General features: G+C 34.4%; 1 protein-coding gene across 5 annotated transcripts in view; it reads right to left on the reverse strand.

Moving 5' to 3' along the window:
* EPHA5 (EPH receptor A5) overlaps positions 1 to 20,951 on the reverse strand; it is a 321,883-nt gene that overhangs the window by 177,026 nt on the left and 123,906 nt on the right. For all 5 annotated transcript variants that reach the window (XM_032632597.1, XM_032632593.1, XM_032632596.1 and 2 more), the window contains exons 4-5: positions 4,812 to 4,967; positions 489 to 824 (exon numbers count right to left, since the gene is read on the reverse strand). In XM_032632597.1, coding sequence (XP_032488488.1) covers positions 489 to 824; positions 4,812 to 4,967 — 492 coding nt within the window. The remainder of the gene's footprint in view (positions 1 to 488; positions 825 to 4,811; positions 4,968 to 20,951) is intronic.

The following is a 20,951-nucleotide window of genomic DNA, read 5'->3' on the forward strand; positions in this document are numbered from 1 at the left end:
TTTTATTATAATAATAATAGAAATAATAAGAAAACCCTATTTCAATCTGCAAAGAAAATTCAGATGTGGTGCCAAACAAACAAACCAACCTGCCAGATTACCTGCTAAATTAATGAACTAAACAAAAACACCTGAAGTAAAACAACAAAAATGTAGATCTGAGCTGTAATTATTGCACTGTGTGAAGTTATGGGATAAAAAATTTTGCCACAAATGGATTTGAGCCAGAAATGTATTTTTTAATGAAAACATTCAATTAAAGCCTATCTTTTTTTTTTTCTGTCCATGGATGTGTCTGCTAAGAAAGCCTTAGCTTTTATTTGCTTAGAGCTAAGATAAAGCATTTCAAGATGTATTTTACTTTAAGTCCTAACCCTCTGGATAATGAGAAGTCATCTCTCATGTCTCAGGCAACTTTGCCCTGAGCTGTGGAGATGACTGACAGTGCTCGACCTAAGGTACATGATTTAGTTAGACATCACACTTACCTGCTTGATTTGTGGTTACATTTACAGACACATACTGCCGGGCTCCTGGGCTCAAGTCGGACACTCCATTCACTGCCTCAATCTCAAAGGTATAGTTTGTGTGAGCAAGCAGATCCACCATCATGACAGAGGTGTTTTTCAGGCCGATTTGCTGGGGGAGGTACCTGACATGACCGCCACACTCGTCACACACACCTGCATGTGAGTTGCACTTCTTGCATGCAATATAATATGACACATCTTTCCTTCCACCAGTGTCAGCAGGAGGAATCCATTCCAGAAAGACACTAGTTTCATTAACATTTGAGATGGCATTCCGAGGAGCTGAGGGGGGTCCTGGTTTGCAAAGTAAAGTGAAAAAAACAAATTTTGAGATGATAAAATTAAGCATTGTTTACTACACAAATCTCTGGTCTGAAGGAAACAAAATGGATTTGCAATCAATCTGTTAAGCAGGGAGAATGCAAGAGTCATCAATTTGTAGTAATCTTTGAAAAATCTTGTTATACCTTTGTAGAAACAATAGTGGGGTTGGTATACTATAGAAATGACTTATCTTGGCAAAGTTGCAAATTCAAATAAAGATGTTTTGCTTAGTGTATATGTAAAGAATTATGGAGTAAAAATATTTATGCAAAAAATGTTAAATAAAATTATGTATTCAAATAGTGGCAAGTTCTTTGGCAAGTCCAAGGACAAATTCTCCTTGGGGATTGAACAGATTACTTCCTCAGTGATACTCATCTCTGAAACCTAGGAAGTAAACATGAAGGATTTACTAAGCAATGAGCACAGGTAGAAATAGGATTTATTAGTGTGGCTCTTGACTACAAATTCCACAAAAAGTAGAAAAGTAGCCTTAGTTTATCTCAAAATAAATTGCATAGCTACCGATAAACCACCAACAGAATTTGGAACCTCCCTCATATGTCAAGAAAGAACTAGGATTTAAGTAGTTGATCAACATTGCAATCTGTAATAAGAGTTTGCTTACTTTGATATTGCTTTAATATTGTGTTTCTGCAAAATTGTGAATTTTACTTAATTGGAAACCTAAAATTTATTTTAAAAATAATTCTCAAAAACACAATAAGAGGAAAAATGAACATGTTCTGACCTTGAAAGATCAGCAGAATAAATTTATATATAAATAAAAAATAATATTCATGTGTATATTACTTTATTTCTGAAATAATAGTTAGCAGACTAAAGAGAATTAACCTTGTTTACATAGCAATTGTAACAAATGTATTACTCTGGTGGGGGACGTTGATAACGAGGACAAGCTATGAATGTGTGCGGACAGGGGATACATGAGAAATCTCTACACCTTCCTCTCAATTTTGTTGTGAACCTAAAACTGCTCTAAAAAATAGAGTCTTTAAAAGAATTCATTGCATCATGTCTGACTCTATAGTAGATTTTTAGATACTCAGTTACAACTTCAGTCAGCTGTTAATATTATATGATCAGATGTTCTCAAAGAGAAAATACATTTATATTTGTTTCAGACGTAGTAAAGATTTCCCAACAGGGAATAAAATGGACTGTGATGGTAGTTGAATGGTTCATAAGCATAAATTAAGCTACTTAGGATGACATAGCTTAGTTATCTTAATATGTGCTGTCTGTTCTAAATATAGAAATTAATGTTAATTTCTACCTAACATTTATTAAGCCATGACTACTGAGGACTAAATTTAAAAGTAATAAGAAAGCTACGTACCATTTATAAAATGTCACTTAAAATTAAAGAACCCCATAACGTAAAAGCTGCCAGTTTTGACAAAACAATCTCCACTTTAGTTATATTTGTGGTTGAACCCTGTGAATTTTTCCATAAAACCTCACACACTTCGATATAAAACAGTCACTTTTAAGTTGAAACAAATACTTAAGATGGAAATACAAGTGGTTTTTTTTTTTTTCTATTCCCTCTACCTTATTTATTTAATAGTGGAAGGTTATGGAGAAAATGTAATTTGAGATCAAAATGTTACAGGTCTACTTGTGAGAAAAAGGTAAAATATAATTGAAATTTGTCTACTTCAAAAAGATATCAAACTTCTGAGGGTTTTTTTCTACCAACTGAAATACACCCCTCAGTTACCACCTTTCCTCTAAATCTGTAAAAACTGCATCAGAGTCTGACTCTTTTTCTTGACTCTGCTACTAACAGCCCCTCAGCATGTGGGTGGGGGCACATATGCCTCTCAAATTCAAAATAAAACTCATATTCAAGGGAATCCCTAAAGTAGAGGTAACCAGTGGAGATTGAGACTGACATGCACCTAAAAATAATGTAATGAAATTTCACTGTCCTGCTAATAGATGTGATGCATGAACGAAAGTAGAGCTGTGAGAAGTACCCTCAATTTGAACAGATTCATTAGGAACTGAATTTTGTTTGATTTTCTTTTCCTACAGGTTTATAACATTTTGTTGTCCAGAGTACCAGAAAAAAACATTAAAAGTAGTTGAAACCATAAATTTAATAGCAAAGAGCCAAAGAGACATCAATCAAGCCATCTCATCTGTTCAAGGGTATCATCATATGAAGAATTTGTGTTATTATGAATGCAACTAAGAACAGAACACACACACTCACAGATTATATATTAGAAAGATCTTCTACAGGACTCCCAATAGTCTTTTTTGAGAAATGCATACAAATTAGTGTTCTTTTGAGACACAGTATTAGAAACTCACACACCTGGAGACAGAGAAAATATAAAGCCTCAGGTCCTAAAAGAAAGCTAAGCAGTCCTTGCCACCAGAGCAGGGTTCTCCACCATTCCCAAACCTAGTAAATTTACAGAAAGGGGGGCTCACATTTGTGCTGAGAAAGATAAAGGTCATGCATGGACTACTTAAAGAAAGAATACTTACAAAATTAATAAAATTTAAATAGGTCAAGATATGGTTTTCTCTCCCTAATTTACCAAACTACAGTCTAGCCAACACTCCCCCCCCGCCCCCCGCCACTATTTGGGCTTTCTTTTGCTCTGAATAATTGAAGCAATTTCCACTGAAACCAATATGCATCACATGCAATCATTGTTTATATCTCCTCAATTCAAATGTATCCTCTCAAAAAATGTATATAATAATGTCATTTACTTATTTGAAGAGGATTGTTTATAATTAGTAATCATCTAACCCATAAAATTATCAGAATGTGATAAAGAATGATCTTTAGCAATATAGAGTTAATTAACATCAATGATTTGAGAAATTATGAAAATATGTTTCGCTGACACGATGAAACTGACACTGAAATTCAGATAAAATTTCAGTTTGTGATATTTAAGTAAAGAAATTGTATGTCTTTATGTATGATACCCGTGAATACTAAATTTCAAAAAAATGTGTCTTCATCTTTGAAAGCACCTACAACTTACTGGGATCTAAAATAGTAAAACATGGGACATCATGGAAACTGAATGTTATGGGGAGATGGGATTCACTGTTCTTCCCTTCAATTTTCTGTTTTTGTTTGATCTGCTATAGAAACTATGGTAGAAAAACTAAAGAAGTATTGCCATGAAGCAAACTAACACATAAATTTGTTTCCTTCCCAGAAACATGTGGAACACTAGAAAAACAAAAACACCAAAACATTGATAGATGTGGATGTACCCACTGCAACTGTTGGAATTAAATGTTTAATATTCATCTACTCATTATAAGATTACCTGATCATATAATTAATAACAGTTAAGGACACTCACTGTTAATAAACACAACAGCTACCTGAAAATCCTAGTTGACAACTGATTTTATATTTGACTCTTAAATATGATTTGCCAACCCCCAGTTCTCCATGTTTGTGTAGAGTTTCCTGTCTTCTTTTATAAATGACCTTCTCATTGGTCTTTGCAGCTTAGTGGGCCAGGTTAGAACAAGAAGGTAGAAGTGCCATGTACTGCATGTTTTTGTGATCAGAAAGCTGCCTTGGAAGACGAAGAGAAAGAAAAATTAAAAAGGTTTACCGGAAACGGAAAAATGGATTTGTCAAAGTCATGTTTGTCTATCGTGAACACTAAAATAAATCATAAAATAAAAGGAAAAATTCCATATTTGTGGCTCAGATGTTGAATTTGAAATGAGGGAAAATGGATGCTTCTCACAGTAAGTGATAAAAAAGACTCAAATTTCTCAATGCTTACTCAAGAAGGTTGAAATCTGGTGAAATACTATATTGGAAGATTAAACATTATGCCTGTTTTAAGGGAAATGGTAATAGAATGTAACAGGCTCCATCATGCTCTTTCTTCAAACTGGTGAAAGTTAGCATCACCAAATGTCCATGGGTTTCCTTACTTGTGCATGCCATTGTGGGTGGATCAGACTCCCTCCTGAAATAATCCTTTTCACAGACACAAGAGGTTGAAGCTTCCTCATGGGTATAACTGTGAGGTGGACATTTGCTGCAGCTCTGGCTGTGAGGTGAAGCTTTGAAGAACCCAGGTCTGCACACTGTCAAAAGAAATAAGAGACTAAGCTTTTCCCTGGAACAGATGCAGTGTTTGTTTTGTGAATAATGTCATTATTTTGACTAGTATACACAGATTACATATAACACCATCTTTTCATTAATTTCAAAAATTTTTCATCAGTTTCTGAATCATAAATAACAGGCTATTCATTCAGATAATTAAATATGTATTTTAAGTATTTAAATTACACATGTTGGAATAGATATATTTTTAGTGATTTTTATGCTACAGGAGCTTATAAGAAATTATATTATAAAAGGTAAATACTCATGTATTTAAAACTGAAGAAGTGCTTTGAGTATAATTTTCATTTATGCTATTATTAATACAACTTATGTTGAAGAAACACAAAATTTCCACTATGCTCAGAGAATGTCATGGTACACAGTAGTTACTCAAAATTTTGTTGTTGAATTAATAAATAAACCAATTAGTAGGTGCTAAAAGCTTCACAAAATTCTGTTAGAATGGAGAGAATGCATAATTGAGCTGGTATATCATTCACATTATTATTAATTCACATTATTATTATTATTATTATATTGATTCCAGGAGGAGTCAGATTTTAGGCATTTGTTTTACATTTTACTCCATTTTAGAACTTTTCATTCAGATTCTTACTGATTCAACATGCATCTATTCTAATATCAGTCATGTTTATACTATAAAAATTATAATGCTCTACAAAGGGGAAAAATTGTGCCTTATTCAATTTTCCATTCACAGTACTCATCACAGTGTTTGACCACAGAAGGTGTTCATGTATTGTTATGTAATGCACACATGAGTAAATGGCATGGCACGAAAAATGTCACTGAACTACTTAGAATCACATGAAGAAAATGTTCTCCGACATTTTTCTTAAGTTGGTGGTCAGGTAAGTAAATGCTAACAAAGTAAGTCTCTTTATTCTGTAGATTCCCTAGACTTTTGTATCTTTCTTTCTTCTCAATGGGTAATAAAGCCAAACTTCAATATTCCAATTGCCCATTATGGACAAAGTAAAGACCATCAACCTGATGGTTTGATTACTTTTTAGAGCTTAGTTAACATAAAGCTAATCAACCATCTACGTTTTTTCATATTTTGAAAACTCACTATATATACTTAAGAGCATTTATTCAAGTATCAATGAACATTTGCTAAGCTTAAAGATAAACTTGTATTTCAAAGGAATTTTTTGATAGACATAATGAATTGGGGCCAATTTTCATGTGCTATAAATGATCTGGGGTTTTAGTAATCCATGTTAAGGTTTTCTGCCATCCCCATGAATAATCAGGAATTGAAAAAAATGAGAAGGTACTTTTTCAGTAGATCTAATTATAGCTATAGTAAAGCCTTAATGCTCTCATAAATTCAGAGCAAATGTGAAGGTATTTGAAAGATAAGAAGAGCTTTTTGATAATATTAGGGACATTCTTGTAGTTAAATGATTAGGAGAAGATTTAAAATATTATTTTTCTTATAATAGGATTGCTGTAGCAACCAGTACCATTCTTAGCTAAGTTACCCAATTTTTCTTCTTTCATCCTTTTTAGTAAAACTATTCTCACTTCAAACACGATTTGCTCTCAGACATGAACTGTCGATCTACATATTCTGCATATTTGGAACTCATTTATCACTCATGAAACAAAAGTCATTTCTTTTTAATGAGTGCCTTTTAATTTAAAAACTTTATATGATATCACATATTACACTATTTTTCAACCCTCCATGGTAACTTTGGAAATAGGAAACAATATAAATGTAAGTAAAAAGTAGATAAATGTATCTTTCTGTTCAGTAGTTGAACAAAATGCTTTCAGCAGGTGTGGGCCAGAAAGTTTCCTTGCTACTGGGTTATGAAGGTAAAAAAGATAGACATGGCCCTGCCTTTATGAGTCTTAAAGGTACTGTAGGAATAATTATAAATATGATTATTCTAGGAAAGAGAAAGAGCTTGGGAGTGAATATGGACACTTAATTTAGACTGGGATGTCAAAGAAGACTTCCCTTAGGAAGCAGAGTCTCTGCTGAGATGTAAAAGATTAGGAAAATTATCCAATTTGAGGAGTACTGCAGTGCCTTCAAAGGACCAAAAGAAGAGGAGGACCAATAGGGATATGAAAAACACTAAAATATTGATCAGGGAGATAGTAGGAATAAAGAAGCAGAGATGAAGTTAGGGAAGAGGATACCAGGTCAGAAACACCTTATGGCTTTTATTATTTGGGACTTTTATTTAATGGGTAAAAACAGGTCATTACAATGTCTTAAGCATGGAAATAATAAGATCAAAGTAGTGTTTAAGAGATCATTTCACTGTAGCACATGCAATGGACTGGAAAGGAACATGGTTGGAGGCATTTGGCCTTTTTGTTTCGTTGCATTGGTCCGAAAATGGACAAGAGTGGATCCAATGGTGATAGATAAGAGTAGGTAAATTCAGGAGATGAATATGAGGTAAAATCAGCAAGATTTCATGATACATTTAATTGATCAGATTCACGAGTGATAAATCTTAAGAATGACTCTAAGGTGCTTGGCTTAAACTGCACTGGCAATACTGGTACAATTTTCTCAGAGCACACTAGATCTGAAATGTATTGGGGGAAGATAATAATTATGTCTAAAGCATTATTTAATTTGAGGTGGCTAAAGAAATCCAAATAGAGGTATAGAGAGGAAAACTGTAGGGTTTAATGTTGTCCAAGAAAAATATCACAAAACCATAATTATCCATTGTCTTCAAATCATGCCCCTAAATCCAAGTGAGACATGCAATGCTGCTACACAATCTTAGTATTATTTTCTTAGTTAACTTCAGTTCCCACTATTGAAAGGATTATTTTGTAGCTTTTCCTCTTTCTTCTAAGTCCTTACAAGCTCTGTTCCTTTGTGACTCTCATGGTATATTTGTGTGTGCACGCTGAGAAAATAGAAGTCATCAGAGAGGAACTTTCTTATTTTCCTACCACCAAATCTCCAAGCCTATATGCACCTTTCTTCCTGTTAAAATGGAAATGTCTTTGCTCTTATCAAAAAAAAAAAAAAAAATCTTTATTTGAATTAGGAACTGTAACTCTTTGAGAGTAATCTTCCAAGTGTCTACTATCCCTTTTACATGCTCAGGGGCACTCTCAATCAATCTCTCTCTCTCCCTTTCCCTCCCTCCTGTAGTCATTAACAGGAGCCTAATACAATTTCCAGAACTCATCAATGGAAACAAGTGAAGCAAAACAAAATACATAACAACAACAAAACTATCAATCTCGCATGACCCCATTTCTCCCCATGGTAAAAGTTACCAAACAGTTTGGTTTCCATGCAGAACACAATTCCTTAAATTATTTTTCCATACATGCATATCCACCTCCTCATTTTAAGTCACATGTTGACACACTCCACTCCACTGCCACTGCTTTTATTAAGAATGTAGCCTACTTGTTGCCATACTTCTCCACAGCATTTGATCATGTCCTCTTTTGGGAAACTCCAGTTAATTTTCCTACAAAATGCTAGCATAGCCTACAAGTTTCCACACAATATTTAAGAAACCCTTTAAATGTGACCTCCTTCCGCACTCACTATCTCCATTCATACTAACCTACTTGCAATTTCCAGCACTTGAGAAACTCCTTTATCTGCCTCTGAATATTGCAGGAAAAGCATTCCAGGCCAAAAGACAAGAAATGTAAATTGGGGGGGGGAGGTAAAAAAGCTTGTAGTTCATGATAAACTTGGATTTAATCTGAACACATTTGGAAGGCTCTGTGTGTATTATTATTTTCTTTTTTTGAGGACATTCTTTCTGTTAAGAACTGTGGCAGGGAATATTTGTACTGTGGTGAGAAAATAAAAATTATACTCTATACCCTGAAGCTATGATATATTTGGGAAACAGAAAATAAATAGTCATAAAAAGTAAAATTTACTTTTTACATTTTAATCATGACAATATTCAACAAAAATTATTTAGGTAAGCAGTAAAATTTCTCTAAATTCCAACTTGATATAGTTCATTCAAAATAAAGGAAGCTTCTGGAGCAAAGCTGTTTCACATGACACGTCACCTAAATATTTGAAAATACTATGCAAGTTCACTCAAGTTGGACAAGAAACGGGAGAAAAAAATGCATCCTATGTTAACATGTTTCATTAAGATTATCTTAGCAGTCCTCTGGAGGCACAGAAACTATTTTTAATAGTTCTTATTCTGTCCATGCTTCAAGTCTCATTTTAAGTGCTACGTTTTTCTTTTTCTTTTTTTTTTTTTTGCGGTACGCGGGCCTCTCACTGTTGTGGCCTCTCCAGCTGCGGAGCACAGGCTCCGGACGCGCAGGCTCAGCGGCCATGGCTCACGGGCCCAGCCGCTCCGCGGCATGTGGGATCTTCCCGGACCGGTGCGTCCCCTGCATCGGCAGGCGGACTCTCAACCACTGCGCCACCAGGGAAGCCCCAAGTGCTACATTTTTTTTCTGATGCTTGTGCTAAATCCATGATTACATATTGTTTCCTTACACATCCTTTAGAACTTTGAACCATTTGTTTAGCATCTCTTTTATGGTAGATAGAAAATATTTTGCCAAAATTCTATGTGTATGAATTCTTATCTACTCCCAACCCATATAAACATTCTGGAGAATGGAAACTGTTCATTTGATTTTCATCATATGAAGCATAGTTCTTTGTATTGAGCACATATTCATCAGTATTTACTGGTATAAGCAGTACATTTGCGTCTTTCTTAGGGTCTAAATGGTATGGCAGGAACTTAAAAAAGCTGGTAATCAGAGTTGTTTAAATATTAAGTTCTGGCAAGTAAAAAATAATATTTCATCTGCACTCACTACTTTAGAAGTTTTGCACACATTACCAACACTAACTCTCATATGTATCAGTTTAAAAGCAAAGATGTTATAGTCAGTTTTCAAATTTAAACATAAGATGCATGTCATCTATATTCAAATTAATGAAGGCTGTCATTTGTTAAAAGTGTGAAAAGGTGCTGTCTACTCTGATTAGGAATTTTTAAAAATCCTCAAAATTACCAAAAATGTATAGTTGACAAGTTAGGATTTTTTCAACTATTTCTTGTCATTTAAATTACTTTTAATGTTTCCCAAATATTTTCATGTTAAAGGTCCTTCACTCTTGGGATACTTAAATGAATCCACTTTACAATTCAAAGTCAATACTCCAGAAGCATGGTCACCAAGGAAAAAAATTATTTAAGTAATGTAAAAAATACTGTTTTAGTAATTTATAATTAAATTATAATTCTCCCCATTAGAATTAAAATATACAGATCATTTAAATATATATATAAATAAATATATATGTGTAGAAGGAAATGAGAATAATAAATGCACAGACTGCTGTTGTCTATAGAGTTCAAGATATAATTAACCTTCAAAAATGTCATTAGATTTATCCAATTATACTTTATTAAGAATGACAGAAGGGCTTCCCTGGTGGCGCAGTGGTTGAGAGTCTGCCTGCCAATGCAGGGGACACGGGTTCAAGCCCTGGTCTGGGAAGATCCCACGTGCCACGGAGCAGCTGGGCCCGTGAGCTACAAATACTGAGCTCTGCGCGTCTGGAGCCTGTGCTCCGCAGCAAGAGAGGCCGCGACAGTGAGAGGCCCGCGCACCGCGATGAAGAGTGGCCCCCGCTTGCCACAACTAGAGAAAGCCCTCGCACAGAAACGAAGACCCAACACAGCCAAAAATAAATAAATGAATAAATAAATTTAAAAAAAAAAAAAAAAAAAAAAAGAATGACAGAAAATCACTATGAACAAGATTTTTACCATAGTTCTATCATATGTGAATTGTCAGAGAATATAAGCTATGTCAAATTCGCTTTTTAAATAGATTTTTCAAAATAAGGTGCCCACAAGATAGTTAGCTGAAATTTAAAAGATGTGTTAATTAAGAAAAACAGCATAACACAACATGCTAGAAGGAAGTTACAACTCAAAATATATCCAATAATATTTATACCAAAATTTAACAGTAATAGCAGATTTATCCTTACATTTAAAATATATGCTCAGTAAAAAAATAGGTACTGTGTTAAAACACTGACATTAAAATAGATTTTCAACTAGGTAACATTTCTTGAATGCTTGCAAACAGAAACATGAGAACTAACCTATTTTAGAATCTAGAATAGGCTAATTAGAATCTAAGTTTAAATGATTGAAAGCAATAAGGCTAATTTGAATATTAGAAAACAATATCAGAGAAGAACAAGAATACTATTGATAAATACTTTAAATATATCTCTTTCTCTAGATATATATATAAATTAGGCTCACCAAATATTGATAGACGCTCAAAGGAATTACATAATATTTATAAATAAAAAGTAAAATTAATTGCTACATATCCTTTACATATTCACTCATTCAATATATGTATTAAACCAAGCTTGTATGTCATAAATTGTACTGGACATATAAATATAAGTAAAAACTACTCATTGCCATTATTCCATTAAATAACTCAGTCATGTGGCTATTGCTTACATGTTGTCTGGCACATATTTAGGCATTCATTACTTGTTTAATGTTTAGTATTAATACACACATTTTTAAAAGACACTCAAAATGACAATTTAAATATAGCATCCTGTGTGTGTGTGTCTGTATGTGTGTGGAGACAAAAAATTTTTGTCTCTCAGTAAAAGATATTTGCACACATATTATTATAAATTATAGTTATATATAAAATTATAACTTTTCTATATTTATTAAGTTATATTTTATATTGTAAATTATAAATAAAATATAGATGTGTCACTTTAGAAATTGTTTAGGATTGTATTACTCTCAGATTTTTATGTTCTAAATCTATGTCATTTATAGAAGTGCTGTATCATGTAGGGTCAATGATCAATTCTACTGAACTGAACTCCCTCTCATAGTCTAGGGTAAGACACCTCCCCTATAGGTCACAAAAGAGCAGAATATCCTTAAATTTAGTAAAAAAATGTATTATGTACCAATATTACCTCCTATCCTACTTTATTTCTAAGATCAGAACTTCCATACTTCATAACTAACAGCTAGCAACATTAGAAAATACTTAAAATTTGAAATATACTGAATAAGTTATGTATAGATAATATCTATGTACTAAATAACCTGGGATGGAATATTTGTCATGCTCAAGTAATGCATGTTGATTGAATTATTACTTAAAATTATTCCTTGATGATGATATTGTTTTCTAAGATAAAACAGTTAAGCTAAACTAATTTCAGTTTCACAAGTTTAAATACCAAGAGTCCTGTGGAGTATTCATGAAAAGACATTATGCAGTGATATGATGATGTATCTTTCCACTTTGGCAACATGGACATTTTGAGATATAATAACTAACCCATGAAGCCCTCTGTGGTTTGGAATGGACTGACACATGGCCCCTAAACTGTGTACAGCTGTAATTCACAAGACTTCCATTTTATATTTATCTAACAATCTCCACTAAAATAAAGGCCACAGAATTTCAGCGACTCTTCAAAGACTTCCATAACCAATGTATACAAGGATGAACATTTATTGAAAATAATAGAATCCATGGTATCTCTCAAAGCAGAGGTTATAATTTCCCTTTAATTTTTGATTAACTGGATTTCTCTCCAATAACAAATTGCTATAGATAATTTTAAAGTTGTATTTTAATTGTTAATTTACTGGACACATTTTATTGCTGTAATTTCAATAGATACTTAAGATGCTGAGCAGTTTTGTTCTCCCAAACAAATACCAACATGCTTTAGTAATAGTGTGTATAGGATATGTATGAAAGTGTATGTGAATGTGCAAAACACTTGATATTTGGTTATATATTTTCAACTTCATTTAAAAATTAATTCCCTGGTGGCGCAGTGGTTGAGAGTCCGCCTGCCGATGCAGGGGACGTGGGTTCGTGCCCCGGTCCGGGAAGATCCCGCATGCCGCGGAGCGGCTGGGCCCATGGGCCATGGCTGCTGGGCCTGTGCGTCCGGAGGCTGTGCTCCGCAACGGGAGAGGCCACAACAGTGAGAAGCCCACGTACCACAAAAAAAAGAAAAAAAAAATTAATTAGATAAAATTAATTTAAAATTTTAATCAGATAAAGATTTGGGAGTTAAAAAGTATTTATGTTGTTAAAATGAACAGAATCCAACACAACATTTGTTTTGAAGTGTATGCAAGGTCTGGCCCAGGGTCTTGACCTTGACAGCTATGATAAAAATAGTGCTTTCTGTTATGAACATTTCACCTTGTACCACTGGGCATTACATCTCAGTTCACTAACTCAGAAGATGATACCACCAGAGTAACAAAATCATATATCCTTTGATATGATGATAAAGTACAGATTAAGTATGTACCATTTTGAAATAAAGAATAAGCCACTCTTTGTAGTATAAATTAATTAGTGATAATTTTCTCCTTAAAAATCAAGCAACAACTACAACAAAGGAAACTTTACTCCTCAGTCCATTAAGAGAATCGCTCCCCAGATTGGTTATAATTTGACTTTAACTAAAATGTTAACAATGCAGTTCTCTTTAAAAAGCATAGATATAGAGAGATTAACTACAGTAAGTATTTGAAAACTATAATTTACATTAAAAGAAAAGAAATATTTAAAAATTGCCCTGATTATTTGCAAGAAAGTGTGCTTGGATATAGGAGGTAGCTGGTTTATATGAACATAAATACAATGAAGGCAGTATAAAGGATACACCTAAGACATGCAGTCATTCTAAATTTTCTCCAGATTGCACACTGAGACTTAAACTGAATCAAGCCATTTTGCAAATGTTTAATCCATATCTATGAAATGTTGTCCTTTTAAATTGAAAGTCTGTGAATTAGCAAAAGCAACTGGCTAGTGAAGTTAATTTGGCAAAAGCAGCTACATATTTACCCCTAATTTTCAGTGTTCAAGTGTCCTATTGGGTTTCAAATTAAACAATTTCAAACGTCAACATTAGGGGCACAATGCTTTACTCACAGAATAGAAAATTCATGCCCAAAATAACTTAGTAAAGACTGTCCTTTAATAGTATATCTTATTTCTAGAAACTTCAAGCAGGCAAAATCTGAAATATATTTCATAGCATTATATATTACATTATCTTTATTTGTCTATGTTTAGCTCACATATTTTTTCTTCTTAGTTTAATGTGATCGGTGCTATAGAATTTCTCAATCATTCCCAGAGTTTATTTTTATGTCTTAGCTATCTGGTGATCTCAATTTCAAAACCAGAATGAGGCTTGGCTTTTTTTCAAAAGTCAAAGCAGAAAGAAAAAGGAAGCCAGAAAAAGAATAACTAAATGGCTGGTCTCAAGGATGATTACAAAGCAGGTTCTTTACTTCATAATATGGAAATTTAGACTTCAAGATTATAATCTCAATTAAAATTAGATTATGTTTTAAAGCATATTCCTTTCCACTGTCACTTTACGGTTACCATCCTGCCAGCATCTCACCAAACATTTTCTTTTATAATTACATGATATAGGAACAATAATTACAGTAGCCATACTAATAAAATAACATATATTCAGCATGACCACTAGTGCTAGTCAATAAGTGGAACTCTACACAGATCCAGATCATTTAATTAGGACAATAATAATACGAAGTCAGTGCTATTAATTCCATTATATAGGTACCAGGCTAAGCAATGTGCCTAAATTCTTAGAACCAGCCAGTAAGTAAAGAATCTGGAAGTTCAGCACCGGAGTGTCTGGTAACACAGCTAAGCTTTCTCACCATTATTCTGTTGACAGCAGGCCTTGAGGCACCATCTTTCTTGTTCCTGGATAATAGTCACTCTCTATGTAATGAACCATTCTCAGGGTTGAGGATTGTGGAGAACATTTCAAGTGTATTCTATGCAATCTCAGGTAACCCAGACTGCTATTAATAGGACTTTATTCACTACTTGTTTCTCATTACTGTGTTCTCCACAGTTCCTGTTTTTAACTCTTTCAGTCCATGTGGCCACCTAATATCTCTTCTTTGATTAAAGAGCTTGGACTTATGAGGTTATTAGACTTGAGCTCAAATCTTGACAATTTTACATTGTATCCATATGCCCCTTGAGATGATACATTACAAACCTTGAAACTAATTTTCCATATCTGTAAAACAGTAGCTCCTTTATGGATATTTGTAAGGGTTTAATTGGAATACACACATACACAGGTATAGATCCAAATATAGTATAGGTATAGATATATACAATGTGTAACATACACACCCATATATGTGTAGCACTGCGCTTGGCAGAGAACACTCAATAAATGATAGCTTTTTACTAATATGAAGTATACTGTGATTAATATGCCAATGGTCATCAAGTCTTGAGCTACCTCTATGTCTATCCGCTTCAACTCAGAATAGATTTACATCTCATAATCACAAGATTACAGAACTGGAAATGACCTTACACGTGGCTGTCACATGCCAGACATAATACATGCACATGCCAGGCTTGTGTATAATGAGTAGCAGTAATTCCTCTCACCTTCCTTTGTTTTTCCACTGAAGAAACCATACTAACACTTGAGTGAGAGTAAAAGACAAGGCTTCATTAAAACTAACCTGGGCTTCCCTGGTGGCGCAATGGTTGAGAGTCTGCCTGCCGATGCAGGGGACACGGGTTTGTGCCCTGGTCCGGGAGGATCCCACATGCCATGGAGTGGCTGGGCCCGTGAGCCATGGCCGCTGAGCCTGCGCGTCCGGAGCCTGTGCTCCGCAGTGGGAGAGGCCACAGCAGTGAGAGGCCCGCATACCACAAAAAAAAAACAAACAAAAACAAACTAACCTAAAATCTAAATTAAGAAAGACATTTCAGAGCTTTTAACTATTTAACAGAGAAGCAAAAAAGATTAAAATAGCCTGCCTAAAATCACAGAGAAATTTAGGACTAAAACTTTGGCTGCTGATTCCAATGTTATATTTTTTCAAGTACATTCTTGAACTATTGTCAGAAGGATAATAACTCACTTTTAAAACAAAAATAAACCTCATAAAACCATGCCATGGAAAGCAGTTGTTCGTGGTGGTGATGGTGTTAGACTTCACCTCTTCCACTTTACTGTGTTACCTTGAATATCTCACAACTGTCTTGACTAACATCATCCACTCCAGACTTAGATGGTCACCACACTATGGGCAAGTCTTAAAGTAGTCTCAAATTAGATAAACAAATTTAAAATGTTCACTTCATTAGAATATAAAGCTTTAAGAGACTGCCAGCATTTATCTTTTTTAATACAATCAGGAATAACCTTTTATAAGGCTAAAATTTGACTCATGATAATTTTTCCTTCCTTAAACAACAGACAATCTCAGAAGTTCGATAATCTTTGTCTTTGTGAATGCCTAGAGATGTAGGGTATATTAATATTCTTACAGTTTTGTAGAATAATATCACAATTTTAGGGAAACACTTTCTTCTAAGAAACTACAATTTGAATAGTATGAATGACTAACCTAAAAGCTACAGATGATGGAGGCTGATGAAAGCATGTACAGTGCATTATAGAACCCCAACTTTTACATTTCTTTTCTTCTTTCTTTCCTTTTTTTACATCATGAACATATTACTTTGACACATTTTTCAGCACAAAACCTACAAAATTGATATTGAAAAGATAGCATTTGTTATGGACTAAATGTTGTTTGTGCCCTCAAAATTCATATGCTGAAGCCCTGACTTCCAATGTGATGGCAGTAGGAGGTGGGGTCTGTGGAAGGTAACTAAGTAGATGAGATCATGAGGGTGAGGCCCTCATGATGGAATTAGTGGGAGATGGGGAGTGGCTGGAGCAAAGTTAGTAAAAGTAAGTGTATTAGGGGATGTGGTCAAACAGGTGGTGGGTAACAGATCACAAAGGGCTTTGAAGGCTGTTGTAAAAACTTTCATTTTTACTCAGAGAAATGACATAGTTCAATTTTAAAGAATCACTGTGGCTTCTGTCTTGAGAACTGACTTTAATGGATAAAGAGGAAGAGCAAGGGGAACAGTTAAGAGGCTACTACTATAATCCACCAGAAGGATAATGCTGGTTTGGTCCAGGTTGGTAGTAGTGGAAGTGCTGTGAAACCACTGGATGCTGCATATAATTGACGGTAGAGAAAACAGCATTTGCTGACAGATTGGATGAGAGATATAAGATAAAGAGAGGAGTAAAGCATGATGTGAGGAACTGAAAGGGTGAAACTGTTCTCATCTGATATAGAGAAGTTTGCAGATGGTGCAGGTTTTCAAGGGAAGATGGGGAATTCAGTTTGGGACATATTACATTTAAGAACTATGAGAAATTCAAGAGCAGATGTCAACCATACAGCTGCATAGATGAGTCTGGAGTTTGAGAGATAACTCAGGGCTGAAGTTAAGAGTATTTAAGGCCATGGGACTGAATAAAATCTCCATGGGGAAGAGTGTTCATGGAGAAGAGAAGATGGTCCTCCACACTCAGTATCCAACACAAAAAATTCAAGACATTGTTGGTTGTCTTTGGCTGGGTGCTCAGGATACCAAGATACTACCAAGAGACTAAAAGCGTAGCTTTCAGCTATTTATTTACTAATTATTGTGCCTTCAAAGTTCCGGGCAATTTACTAAGACATATTTTAACTTCACTTCCTCAGTTAAAACTCAAGAAATCCATGAGGTAAATAATATCATCCATTTTACACTTAAGTAAACTGTACCCCTGAAATATACCCCCCAAAAAGCTGAGATTCAGACTCCATTCTGTTCACTGACAAGTCTGTCCCCCAATCTCCTACTTCTTTATCCTTGAAGGGATTCTGGCTCTTTATTCTTGAAAGGATTCTGGCTCTGTCAGCCTTCTTTCCCAAGAAGAAACTCAGCCCCACTTTCTCTCTCCGCCTTTCCTTTTGGTTTCTGAAGGAAAACCCATATTTGGTTGGACTAAATGCCACCTGGCTTTGTACCATCCCACTTTTTATTCAAAGATGACCAAAATTAAGTAATACATTATCTGGGGGAACATTTTCATTTTTTTCTCTGTAAGATGTAAGTTTCTTTCTAGCTCATGATGGCATTTTTATCAAAATTATGGTAAAAATCAACAAGGACAAAATTAAAAATCATCTTTTGGAAAGTAGTCATTATGTTGTGATACTTAAAGCTTCTTATTAAAAATACACTAAATCCATCATTAGCAGTAGTTACTATTAAGAATATTTTACATATCAGTAAGCATGGCATTGCCAGTGGTAGGTGAACATACAGAGAAAAAAGTATAAGAAATAAATGTCATGAATTATGTTAATTGTAATAAACTTTTAAAAGACATTTTAAATATAAAGACTATAGTGTTTTACATAGATTTTACAATGAATCATTTAAACATCAACTGATATATCATAAACATGAAAAATAAATGAATACACCTAACTTTTTCAAAATCTATCCTGTATGCAAAATTTAAAAATTAATCTAGTGGTGAAATCTGGGGGGAAAAACCCCTGACTTTTCAAAAGCCAGATGTGTGATGGCTTACTAGAACTGAGTCTTCAGTCCTGTGATCAAGTCTGCCATGCAGATTTGTCACTGAACCTAGAGAGAAAGAGGGATTCTCAAATTACGATCTGGTTTAAACAACTGGAGTAATTTGTGGTTAGGAAATATGAATTTGGGAGAACTTATTTTGATTTATGTTGTGTGTGTTTGCACTACCCACATTTTAGTCCAAAGCAGTAATAAGTTACAAACATTGTTCTTAAGGAGTCACTAAATATTCTTGATAGATTTTCATTTATGTAAGCACACAGATAGTAGGGAAGTCTCTATTTTTTATAAACTCTTCCCCAGACATATTAAGTATTTAAATTAAAGTTGAAATGGAATCATTCCTAGTTCTGACAAATCATATTTTTTAGTGGAGTACTTCACGTGACGATTTCTAAGCACTTTTGAATATTTCACATACTTTGTGTGTTTATTTTCTTTAAGGTATTTGAAACTATGCCTAGAAACAAGGCATTGACTGAATCAACTTTTACACCTTTTAAAAATTTTGGAAAGGTATCTCAATAATTAATCTTTGTCTGGTCTTTTAAATCATTTTAACACGTATTATGATTTTGTCATGAGAATCAAAAAAAGTCAGTAGGAAACGACTTTCTATTCTTAGCCATATAATAAAAGTCAAGATTTAACACTTAGTGAGTGCCTACTGTATGCCAGGTCTTGTCATAAATGCTTTGCATATACTATCACACTTTACCTACCATTTTATCCCTTAGCTCATGAATCATCTTCTCTATACAACTCTGTACATCCCCCTTTTATTGATCCCATGCCCCTCACTTCTGTAACACCTGAAAACCTACTATTATAATTCTTAGTCCATTTTAAATTATCAACAAAATCTCCTGCACCCTCAATCTTTTTTCATATTCCTTTTACTTTTTAGCTCTAGCAAACACATGGTTCTCTCCTGAAGACAGTAACTGCCCAGGGGTAACGGTTATCTCATATGCCCTCCTACCAGTTGGCTTCTAAACGGGGCAAGTGTCCCTCGTGCTCTACATTGCACTTCCCAGACCATTCTCCCTATAGTAGATTTTATTTTTCACAGTGCCTGCTGCAAGATCTCCCATGATATCTTTTAAAATTTATTTTTGGTGAGCACATTTAAGTTCTACTCTCCTGGCAAATTTCAATCATACAGTTTAGTGTTATCCACTGTAGTCACCATGTTATCTTTGAGAGTAAAAGCAAAAGGTGAAACCTGAAATGTATAAGTTTTTGTTTCATATCCTAGAGCCTACTGTTTTTTCCAACATTTATATTTACTTTTTTTATGTCTAAGTTTCTACCAAAATTAAAGAAAGCTGAGCTTGTGAAGTAAGCTTTATAGAAATGCCAAACCTAAACTATTCAGGTCCTAATCATTTGAGAGTCACTGTTGCATAGGTTTGCCCCAAAGGGAAGCAAAAGTAAACATTTCCCTTCCTCTTCTTTATGTAATCCATCTACCATCCCCACCCTGACAAATCCATTTCCCATTGCCTGCCATAAACTTGAAGTACTAGCCTGCAGCAAGTTCAGCAGCAGCTCTTAGCCCACTGTCTGTGCTTCTCAGATTTAGAGCTTCCAGAGCTTGATTTGTGAAGCTCTATTCTGAAAATCATTATGTAACATCTTTTCCCTTCATTTTAAATTTCACAGTCCATCTGAAAATTCTTTTTATTTAACAAATAGTTATAACTCTCAAAACACCCATCTCTGGTACTCAAACCAACAGAAAAAGGTCTAAGATCTCACTAACTGATTTATATTTGCTAGGGGTGCTGAAAAATCTGAGGTCTGTCCCAGCACTGCCTCTAACGTGTTCTGTATCTTCCAAGGAGGCTCTGGTTCTTTTGTGTCCCAATTCTTTGAGAATATTGCAGGATAGGGATTTTCTGCTTCATCTTTGGTCTGCTCTGCATTTCTAAGTAATTAATAATTATAGATGAGCTATGTAAATACACAAATTTTCAATAATTGCACTTGACTTACTCAAAGTCAACACCCTATTTATTTTCCTCATCATTTTCATCTTTCATACCGGTAAGCAAAAGACTTCTCTGTATTTAAATATAATTAAAAGAGCAACCTTGACCCTTCTCCAAATCATATCTGCCATCAAAATTAGTTTTCCAGAGTATGGAGACTTTTTAATAACATATGATCTGAGCTCTGTGGTTAGTGGAGAACAGATTTAAAGTGTCATCCAGTTTACCCAATATTTACATTACAGAAACCTCTGTGCTTCCTTAATGTAAATGTATGAATAACATAAGACTTTGAGTTAGTGTAACTGAAACAGCAGAGGCCCAATTTATTTCATGATTGATGTACAGCTCTTCATATCACACCCCTGTCCTCTACCAACAATGCTTTCCTTACATAGTGTGCAACTGGTGCTTTTTTAACTCTTC

Source organism: Phocoena sinus, chromosome 5 (genome assembly GCF_008692025.1).
Source record: "Phocoena sinus isolate mPhoSin1 chromosome 5, mPhoSin1.pri, whole genome shotgun sequence".
Lineage (NCBI taxonomy): Eukaryota > Metazoa > Chordata > Mammalia > Artiodactyla > Phocoenidae > Phocoena > Phocoena sinus.